Genomic DNA, 12,032 nt, shown 5'->3' on the forward strand with positions numbered 1-12,032 from the left:
AGTTCAATTACTTATATAGTATGACTTTGTCTTTGCTGTTAAGATAAATAGGATTTGACTGAATTTTTCATTGTAAAGAGATGACATGTTGTGAACTGATGTTATATAATACAATTGATTTATTCATATTATTATGAATTGAACAAATACTTAATTAGTTGTTTTTATACATCCTAACAGATAACTTAAAATCTTTTAAAATCTGTTTGGGCAAGTCAAGAGTTTTACCGAAACCAGGGATTTGAAATCAGCCATAAATCTCTAAGTAGTGCATCTCTCAATAAATGGGTCATTGTTCTTAATGTAAGTCAATATGCAGAAGCCAAAAGTAAAAACCAAAATGATTCCTCAAACTGGGCATGGAACAACAGAATCAAAGTAATGTTTTAAATGAATAGTCATATGTCGTCTGATGGTTTCTCAAACAGTCAACAAAGTATTAAACTGTCGCACCACCCGGAGAAAAATCAACTCAAAACAAGGATGCATCTTAGGTGCATTTTACAAAATTATTAGATTAATAAAGCAACATCATTACTATAAATTGATTAAAAGTTAGATTAGTGACTCACAACCAGTCTTTAAGTTAAACTTTCTGGGTCAAATTTGAACCTTACATAACCCTTGTTTTTTTCTTCTCCTTTTTACACAGTGATCACAATGTGTTTGTCTTAATAACATAGTTCTGTACTCTCATCACAAAATATCATCTGCACTGTATTACCTTACGTTGTAACAAAGCAGGTTACCTTGAGAAATTTACCTGGTATTGGTCACATGAGTTATCTTCAGAATTCTGAGTAACCACTGACTGCTCAGCTTAAATCGAAAATCAGAAAAAGAGTTATACAATATTTTTAGACAAATTTAAACTGACAGCAGATGATATGGTCAGAAGAAGTATCATATACATCTGCATGAGGCCAGTGTGATATATGACAGAAAACATTCTTGGAAAGTTAAGATTAATGAGACTAACTCCAGGCCCTGAGATCTGATGACAAGATATCTGCTATTTACATTATTAAAATTGTCCATGTCATATTTCTACACAGAAATATAAGATACAATTTAGCCTACATGCCTCACATTTAATGACCTTTATTAAAGTGATTATTAAAAGTCAATAACCAGCTCATTTGGCCTAAATGTATTTAAATGAAATGTTTAACAGACAGAGCTAACTTGTCTGCTGTATTTGCAGGAAAAAAAAAAACAACATAAGTCAAATAGAAGTCATGGGGAACCATTATAGAAAATATAATAACACCATATATGTGATATATTCAGAAGAAAAAGGGCAGGTGCTCCAGCTCCACCTAGGGTCAATCTGTGCACATCCCTGAGCTCAACTGAAATAATGTGATAAGATATTACAAGATTTGCTCATAAATGAATGTCCACAAACTTCAATAAACTGACACAAGACGGTAAAGGTTTAGCTCAATTTTATAGACAAATCCTTTAGTTAGTAGTACTAAAAAGCATGCGACAAGCTTTTGAATCTTGAGCTCTACTGACATTTTAAACAAACTATGTCTCCATTTATTAATTTCTTGTTTAGAAATAATGACAGTGTGAGACTTAGTCTTGTGATCATTCTCTGTAGTTCAATTTAACTGATTTGAAGACTGTACACCATGAGTTTTGTTCTGCTCTATGTCAACGTCATGAAAGCAACAAAAACTCTTTTCCCCATGACTCCATAAATAAGACAGCAAAGGAAAATCACTCAAAAGCTCCCCCACTGGCAAGGGGGGAAAAAAAATCTGCGTGATACGGGATTCCCTGTAATGAATTCCTCTCTAAATCCCCATCACAGCTTTTTGATGGCCCATCTCCATGCCCATTACTCACAGCTCCAAATGCTCCAAGCATTATTAATTCTCCTCACTGACAAATAATCTGTGTGCTTTCAACACTCAGACTCTGGCTCTCTGATTGGTGCTTACACAGTCTCCACAATAGCGGAATGAATTCACTTGAGAGCTGACCCATTACAACAAAGCTTTGCATACTTCAGAGCTTTATTCTTGGATGCTATTCTCTGAATGGTAACTGAAGTAATGTGCTTCTGCAGAAATATAAGGGAGAGCACAGACGTGTCTCCAAGGTGTCCTTGCTCCTCTTTCAACTGGGATCAACGCCATGCAACAGAGGGGTCAGAGAGACAGGGACTGGCCACATACTGAATAATATTGAATACAAGGAGAAACTTTTGCTGCCTTGCAACATAACTGCCAATAATGACAAATGTGTTTTGTTCTTGTTTCCTTGCAAGCAAATTAACACAAACATATTTCCGCTTACAGTTTAAAACACAGTTTGGATTTTTCACAGTTTCGATATTTAGTGTCCTAACTGTATTAAAGCTTCAGGGCATTTTCAGTTTAGATAATCAAGGAGCATTATTCTATTAGTTGTTAAGCCAACAGTTACAAAGAACAGATATTTCAAGAGATTTAGGAAACTGTTTTATTTAACTTAACATTAAATTAAGGATTTTCTCTCAGTGTGAACAAAGGTCCCATTAGATATTTATTAATGCTCAGAACTTTTACATAGGGAACATGTTTACTTCCCACAACTTTCTCGGGAAAAAGGTGTGTGACTGGATAAGCCTAATTTCAAAACAAATGCTAAATACGGTAATATATTATTGCAAAGGTTAAAAATGGCATGCTTGTGTCTGTGGAGAGGATGAGAGGAAAGGTCTCTGATAGGTTTATAAGTCATTTTCCCCAAGTCCAACTCAAATCTCGGGTCTTTGATGGGCATTTAAATCTATTGTTGTCAAGTCTAGGCAGTAACAATGTTCTCAGCTATTGAATCTGTGGATTCATGGAAGACTGAAAACCATTGATGTGGATAAAGCTGTCAGTGGCCAGACTGACTATTTGTAGGCAAGACACAATCCATGGATTATGCTGCCATTAACAAGCAAGCTGATTTTAGTCTCTTCAAAAATGTGAAAGTTTCAAGCATGTTATTGTTTATTATGCTGCATGATGTGTGGACAGATATTGTGCTGTGTTTTGTTGGGAATGGCTTTCACAAATATACATATTTTTTAATGAAAAAGACCCCAAAAGTATTTATTAAATGTATTTCAATTATACCTGGATGTATTGTAGTTAAATACTGATACAGTAATCAAAGTTTGACAAGACCGTGCAGAGACTCGGCTGCATCCTACTTTTTTTTTTTTTTTTAAAAAGAAAGCTTCCATGGTTTGCTCAGAAAATACAACAGCTCCTTTGTTCCTGGAGCTAAAATTCTTACAGAACAAAATTTGTAGAATGAAAGAGTTGCTCAGAAGTGGCATGGCAAAACAACAGATGAGACATCATAATTTCAGTTCTGTCTGTATATAAGCACTTATTTGACCAGCCAATTTAACAAAACATGAAATGCAGTGTGCTCTTTTTCCCTATCAATCCCACAAGATGGCAGTATATTTCCTTGGCTTGCAGTCATTGTAATGCAAAAAGGTTGTTTTGTAACATCTTGTCCTCCTTTTTAGTGAACATTTTGTGTGGTTGTTATAGTACTATGTATTGCATTTTTCTTAAATTGTTTTTCATTACTGCATATATCATAGGGGTGGTTTCTACTTTCTCATGTAATGAATTAATTTTAAATGGATTCAAGAGGCATGTTATAATTACCGTGGGCCAAGTCTATTTCAGTCAGAAAGATTAAAACAACACCTCTCCCACCTCTGACATTTGCCATATGATCCTGTCAGTTTAACATCTTCTTTATGTAACATTGTTAAATTTTAATGGTATTTGTTTTGTAAAAAAAAAAAAAAAAAAAACTTTATTACTAAACTTTTAACACCAAGCACTTTTTTGTGCCTAGTAATCTTTAACTTGTCACTAATTTTCCACCTTAAACAAAGTACTCATATGAAGTCCCTATATTATTGTCTGCATTTCTCAGAGGGAGCTCATAGCACAGCTTGAAACACTGAATCACCGTCACCCACTCCCAGCAGCACATAACTTGCTGTCATGCAACGGGCCTCGTTGCTTGTTTCCCTGTTCCCCATGCTGAATATGGCATCTGCAACTACTTGCCTGTTAAACATAAATAATAACTCCAAGGGCATTTTGGGATTTAACAAAACACGAAAAAGTGACTCTGTGACTTGTTTCTTCTGTTTTGGAATTTGGATGTTTACTTCTTTCTTTCTTGGGAACTGAGAATACCAGGAGTTTACATAGACGATAGATATGATGTGCTTACTGCACGTCACAAAGATCTATGATCAAATGCTTTTTCCTTTTTATGTGATTTTCATAAATATATTTTAAGTGTATCCATAATGCTTGCACAAGTCCTCATTTATATTTCAACAAAATGCATCGGAGAGATTTTATTTGCTTGTCAGCATAATTTAAGGGTGGAAATCACCATTTAAGAGGGATTTGTGAATTAAATGGTTGAGCAAAGCCTGGCTTGCTCATTTATTACAGGTGCCAAGACTGCACAGTCCTACAGTGAATCAGCTTTTTCTTGTTAGGGTATGATGATTCTTAACTAAATATTTCATGATTTTCAAACCGTTGACTCAAACAGATGGGCTAGATTCAAAATCATCTCTGTTGACTGGCAAGAGAGACAGCTTACGTAAATGGCATAACCAACTAAATGAATGGTGAGACGTACAAAAGTTCCATCATGAGGATCTGGTGATAGAGGGTTGTTCAATCAAAGGAACATAAACAAATATCTAATTTAAGAGAATCTTCTGCTTCTGGCGTATTAGCACTCTGCATATTATAAATGAATGTTTTTGTGTTTGTGTGATAATCACAGAAAAAGGAGCCATTGGAAAAAAACAGCTTAAGATCAATGTTAGACCATTTATTTTTCTGATTCAACAAAAACTGATTAAAAAAAAGGTCTGTGTGCCACATGGTCCTGTTATCACACACCAAGTAAAGCGGTTACAAGTTTTAAATCACAAAATCCAACAACTTGAATGTTTATTTTTCTGATGCAATATTTTAATCTTAAATTTGTTATTATCTGGAGGAGGAAAATCATAACTAACAGATACAAAGGCTTGAAAACATCAGTGTGTAATTAATCTATCTAATGTTTTGCTTAGTGAATTAGGGTAAAGATAATAAACTTTAAATAACATTCTATTTTATTGAACGTGTGAGTATATATGATAAATATTTTCTCCATTACCAACTATTTTTCTCTCTATTTAAGTTTTTCCTTGATATGGTGCAAAAAACAACAACTATATAGCCAAATGTCTTTTATATTTCTAAAACTTCCTTGTGCCATTTAAGCGCTGAAGGAACTGTCAGATTGTAGTCGCTAATGTGTAGTGACTGTGGTTCTTTATCTCACAGAAAGTCCTTGTCCATCAACTGTTACATCATGCTTCAGCGGGACCATGATACTTAACCATCCACTTAACAAGATGGCACAGTAGCAGCAGAAAGAAAAAAAAGGGCAGGGATACACCATCAGTCCTTGCGCCACTGCTTAACTGCAGAGCAGCAGAAGTGCCTCTTAAAATGGGAGGTAAGCTAACCAGCTTTCTGAAGGCACAGACCAATAATCTAAAGGCACTGCTTTGAAAAGATATTTGCAGAAATTATAGATTGAGTAATGCACATTGTGTGAATTTTTTTCAGTCATACTTGATGATTAAACTATTATTGTGAACAAGTGAGAAATGACATTGAATTCTCTCTTTGTTTGTATTCGGTGATTATTTTTTAGACTTCATAAGAGACAACAGGCCCAAGTAGGGATCAGAAGTGAAATAAAACACATCAAGAATCAAGAAGCTTTGTTGTCATTATGTGTTACCATAATGACGTTTTTAGTGAAGGAGAACTCAGAATTCACATAGTTGCACATAAAATGTAGACTCAACAAGACATGTTATTTCTATTTTCTCATTTTGTATTTTATTTATTTATTTTTCTCAATAATTGGTCATACTGGCCAACAATGATACCCCCCGGGGGACTTAAGCGTGCATAGTATTTTGCGGCTAACATACTCATTTTCAAGTTAAAAAGCCAGACAGAAATTATATATATATATATATATATATATATATATATATATATATATATATATATATATATATATATATATATATATATATATAACTATATATATATTCCACACTAAGGAATATCAAGTAACACATTTGCACTGGTATACACTTTAAGATAACCAATGAGGCACATCCTCTTTGCTCATCCTTTTGTCATCTGCCAAAATCTTAATGGCTGAATCTGACAAGACAAAATAAAACAAAATAAGATAACCATTATCACCATGTTTCCTTTGCTCGTCTGTTTCTGTCATTGGCTACAGGGGTTAGACAGATCTAGCACTCTCTAATCACGTGGTGACCCTTCATCACTTCAAATTGACAGCCTAAAGTGGTCATAAACAGGTGTGGGCCCCTGCCTGCAGTTTATCTCCTTGTAAATATGCCATAGCTCTTCTCTAAAGTTTATTAATCAATGTACAATACTAAAGTTTGATGGGAAAGATAGGGGGCATTTGTTTTTTTAATAATGATCAAAAAATGTATTTACCTAAAACAGTTTTTTATGTATGACTTCAATTTCTTCTATCACAAATTTTACTGTGAGAATTTTCTACCCTGCAGATATAATATAATTCTAACGATATATATTTCACATCTTAGTTGCATCCAGTGTCACCATTTCTCTTTTTTTAATGTTCAATAGTACTCAGGTAACTGAAGTAGAGAAAAGTCATACTTTTCTGACACAAACTTCCACCTATATATGATTTTTAAACAAGAAGTAATTTAGATGTCAGGTAATCATAACATTTGAAATTGATGGTCCAACACGTTTAATAATGAAAGGGATATTTTCACTATAATATATACTTTTAATCTAGTTTCTATAGGAAAAATGGAATTACTATGATGTTGTTTCAATGATGTGTGTTTATGATGGTCAGTTTCTGCTGTAATGGAACACATTATGACATTATGAAAGACCCTTACTGGATGTGAAATGCCGTTACAGTCTGATTCACTTTTCTGGTTCAGAACTAAATTTCCCCCAGGTTGAAATTTGCAAATTGAGAGGATTCCTGCAGGCTTATTAGACAAGCAAATGGGGCCAATTGTGTTAAAAGATAATGAGCCACAGAGCCAGCCCAGTGACATGGTACAGTAAATTGTGAAATAGGCATAAAATGATCCTTGCTTGTGTGCTGATGGATCTGGACTTCTGGGTCTTTCTTATTGCTTAATAGAAAATCTTAGTCTATTTTTTTTCAATGTTGTTGTTTTTATTTATTTTGTATTTGTAATCGACAGCTGATTATCAGTGTTACTAAGTAGCAGTATAGAGAACCGGTGGTTTTAGGTGCTGTACTGCCCTTTTTTGGAAGAATGTATAATCTGATAATTAAATATGAAGCAATTCAAAACAAATACATTTTAATATTATTTATATAGATGTATTCTTAATAAAAAATATCCTTATTTTTCTTAGGTTAGATTAAAGATCAGGTGAAGGTGCGGGTACTGTTATGGTCTGAGTTCCCCCTTTGAGCTGCGCAGTGCTGCACTACGTAATGCTCCATGCACACCATCCTGTCCGCGAGGACCCCTAATCCACCCCCAGCGTACACCACCCCCATCCCTTCAACGGTAGCATTACTGCCAGAATTAGGCAGTGTTCTGGGGGAAATCCTAATGTTGCAGTTGCTCTAGATCAGGGGTCACTAACCTTTTTATAAACTGAAATCTACTTCATTGGTACAGAGTCATACAAGGGGCTACCAGTACTCACCTTTGAACTAAAAGGAGTCAGAGTTCACCGATGCAGATCTCCATTTTGGACTGAGATTGCTTCTGAAAATTTGTTTTTACTTGATGAAAACAATGCAAAAACCCAACCGATGGATCATGATTTCATGCTTATTAATTTGTTATCTCTGTATTTCACAAACTAATGGGCTCAACACATGGGAAAGACGTCACTCTCTCTCCATTCATTTCCTATAGAACATATGCGATGAGGCGACAATCGCCTGCGCTCTTCCAGTCAAACGACATATTTCACACTGAAATATCCAAACCATAATGAGTTGAAACAAAATTAATTGCGGGGATCCTCATGGGTCGATTCTAGTGGCACTTTTATTTAAAATCTTTAGATTATTAGAGTACTAAAGCATCTCCTACCATATGTCTGCTGACGCGTCATTGTGTCAATAATATAAATGAGTGGATGGTATAGAATATCCTCAAGTTTAATACAGGTAAGACAGAAACCATCATTTTTGGTCCTAAAAATATGAGGATGAAGATCAGAGCTCAGCCAGATGCAATGTGGCTAAATACCACAGAGCTTGCAAGGAACCCACATGTAGTTGTGAATTTAGATCTAAACTTTGACAACCCCATAAATTATAGTGACAAAATTAGCTTATTATATCCTAAACAAATTGCCAAAATAAATGGCTTCCTGTCAAAACAGGACACACAAAACTGGTAGATTCTTTTTTATAGTAGGTTAGTTCTAATACAGTGTCTTTACTAGTCTCTAAAATACATTTTTAAAAATCAATCAGTCGTCAGATGGTGATCCAAAATGCTGCTGCCAGAATCCTAACCAACACCAGGAAAATTGATCAACTCACACCAGTTCTTAAATCACTGTTCTTGCTCTGCGTTTGTCAAAGACTAAATAAAAAAATGCTGTTGCTGTTTAAAGCACTAAACTGTCTTGGCAGGAAATACAATATATGGCAACATTTAGTTTTCATGCTCCTCAGCGCTGGAACAAACTCCCAAAACAAAAGTGAGATGTGCAGAAAATGTTAGTTTCTTTAAATCAGGACTGAAAACACTTTTGTTTACAGTAGCCTTTGATCAAAGAATCAGACTGATGAACTGTTTGAGATATTTTTTTCTCTTTTATGACTCCAATATGTATTTTAACATATTTTTTGAAACAATACTTTTATGCTGATGCTTTGTTCATTTCTTTCTGCCTTTCATTTGATTTCCTTTGAAGCACTTTGGATTGCCTTGTCTAGGAATGGGGCTGAATTAATTTCCCCTGCCTTTCCTTTAGCACACCATCAAACAATGTTTGTTTGATAGGAACATGCTAAGGCTTGCACAAATCTTGGTTTTAGCATTTTTTCAAATAAAAATCTTGCAGTTTTATGCTTGCAGATTCCTATTAGCCTTTGGAGACTACAGCTAAAGCATGGTGGGTCGAACACTGCAAGAAAATCTTTTTTATGGTGCTAGCTGGTAAACAGCAAGGAGCAGGCACCATGAAATTGTTTCAGGATTTTTTTTCTAGTGCTTCAAAACTATTATTGAATACTTCTAGTTTGGCAAATAATTCACTGTTTATTATAATATTACCTTTTTTTCTGTTCTGTGCCAAAAAAAACTAAAATTGAAGACAATGTTCTCTCAAATCCTTGCATTAGGCTGTCTTTTCACACATATGCATACTTTTCCATAGATATTAATTTTAGCACAATAACTTCCATTACAAAAGCTTGTTTGCTTGTATCTTATATCCTGCTATTTTACATGTTAAAATGTAACATCGTTCATACAGATAATAGTTCAACTCACTCGAGCCTTTATAGATCCCATATGGCCAATTAGTCTCACCATAGAACAGATGTAAAAAGAAAGACATAACATTAACTACTGTAAATAGATTTGGAGCTTGACAGAAACAGGGTCTTTCACTCAAGTAAGACTCATGAGGCTGAAGATTTAATGTTTGATCTGAATTCCACCGCCATTAACTTCTTATTTATTTTCTAGAAATGTAATCACTTTGATATTTGCCAGAGGTTGCTAAGGAAAACAAGGCCCATTTGTCAATTTACACAACTACATCACATTCAAATAAACATTTACAGTAATTATACTTTTTTATAATTTCTATTGTAAATTTTGAATTTAGGGTATATTAGTTATCTGGCCAGAGGCACCTGTGACTGAACTGGGGACAATCTATGCAGTCAAATAGAATGCAAGAAGCAGTGATGACATTTTGCTTCAGTGCTTCTTTCTCTGGCTATCATTATCTGTCTTTCCTGAGTCTGTCAAACAGATAGAAACAATGTCAACATGCACATCTTGGAATAATATAGTCAATAATAAAAAGTTTTTCTTCATTTGTGTTCTTACAGGAAAATAATATTTTATTTTAGAAACCATAACAATAGTAAAAAGAATCAAGGTCTTTCTTCAGCAATAATGACACCTCAAAACAATCATTGAAAATTAGCAATAGTTCTGTGTAGTCATGCTGAGAGTGACAATACTATACATTATATCATTATTTGAATATTCTGTTCCAGATGTACAGTAATAAAATGCTGTACATTGTTTGTGGTAGCAAAGTTGGATTTAATGAAGCACAAGTCAGACAGAAATTTATAAAAACATTGTGCGGTGTCATGTTTAATCAAATTCAACACACAATTCAGCAATGTCCCTTTTTACCGCAAAACATGATGGTGGAGGGGTGAAGTTTTGGGCTGGTTTTGCAGCCATGGAATCAAGGCATCTTGCATTCAACTCCGAATTCCTCTGAATGTCAAGTATTCTGGAGTTGAATGTAACCCCATCTCTGCTACAAAACTGGGTCAATGAAAGACAGCATAAAATCTACCACAGATGATTAGGAAATAAAATAATCAGAGTTGCAATGCTGAGTCAAGGTCCAGATCATGTACTATGAATATACCCCCCCCCCCCCCACACACACACACACACACACAAAGAAATATAAAACAATCAAATAAAACAATGTATGCTAAGTGTTCGTCCTGGTAGTGTTTACTTAGTCGTTTTTGAGCCTTAAAGGAGCAATAAGTGATATTTCATTATTTTAGATAGAAAGAACTAAAACATAGTGATGTGAAGAACTAAAGGTAATATTTCAGATGGATTATGGTTCGACATCACACACTATCTCTTTGTGTTGTTCTCCAGTCTCTTTTTTTGTATGTAGACAGGCCGGCCGTGCACACGTGCACCTGTGTGCGCGTGCATGTTAACAGCTTCCACTTGGGACTTAGCCCCTCCCTGCCCAAAAATGCCACCATCAGAGCAGCGCAGCGTTGGAGGAAAATGGCAGAGGGCACCCCCAGCGGAGCAAAATGTTCTCTTGCTAACAGCATTATAAAGTTATAAGCTACTTACCTATACACTAGACTTGTACCTCTGAAAGGTGATGCTGTTTTACTGTGTTTTTATCCTTTACAAATATGCGCATTGTAGGTGATGAGTGAGAAGGGAAAGAAGGGGTGGGATTGCAGCTGGACTGAAGGTAGAGAGAGGCGTGGCTTGTCATACAACTTTTTTTGGTCTACAGACAGTGCTCCAGCCCCACCTTTTGGTGAAAAATCACTACGTTACAGTAAAATGACTTTGTGCAGGGCGCAATCAGTTTATAAAAATATTGTTAGGCGCCATCTGCTGGTAGTACTGCGAAACTATCAGAAAGCAACATGGTGACAATTGCCACAGTTATTGTAACAGCCAGTACACCGTTCTGCAATGCCTCACAGTAAAATGACAGCTCGGTAGCACAGTTAAACAGCAACCCAATCTACAGGGTTAGGATTATATAACCTCTTTCTTTTTGCACCTCCGCTGGCCGTTGCTGACTCACTCAGCTCCTCTTTTACTCATTGCGCGCATGCACAATATTGTACGTGGTCTTGTTATGGAAAATATACACGAGAGCGCTTTGTTTACGAACAAATAGTAAAACACAGAAATTAAAGATAATAAGCCAACAGGGCATGTTAATTTGATCTGAAAACATTTGTATCCAACCAGAGTGTGTTACTGGCATAGATATTCAAAAAGTCACAGTACATGACCAGGCCCTTTAGAAAAAAATGAGCATTATTAAAGCAAAGCTGTAAAGAAAGGGGGGTTGGGCGGCAGTAAAGGTCCAATCTGTTGACACCCAATCAGCAGGGATCCTTTCCTGAAAAAAGAG

The 12,032-nt window shown here is 35.3% G+C and overlaps 1 protein-coding gene across 1 annotated transcript in view; it reads left to right on the plus strand.

Moving 5' to 3' along the window:
* LOC118558258 (FERM domain-containing protein 4B-like) overlaps positions 1-11,215 on the plus strand; it is a 40,459-nt gene extending 29,244 nt beyond the window's left edge. The window contains 1 exon segment of the mRNA XM_036128763.1: positions 11,034-11,215. Coding sequence (XP_035984656.1) covers positions 11,034-11,215 — 182 coding nt within the window.
* Positions 11,216-12,032: the final 817 nt, after the last annotated feature.

This window comes from Fundulus heteroclitus, unplaced genomic scaffold (assembly GCF_011125445.2).
Source record: "Fundulus heteroclitus isolate FHET01 unplaced genomic scaffold, MU-UCD_Fhet_4.1 scaffold_115, whole genome shotgun sequence".
Classification (NCBI taxonomy): Eukaryota; Metazoa; Chordata; class Actinopteri; order Cyprinodontiformes; family Fundulidae; genus Fundulus; species Fundulus heteroclitus.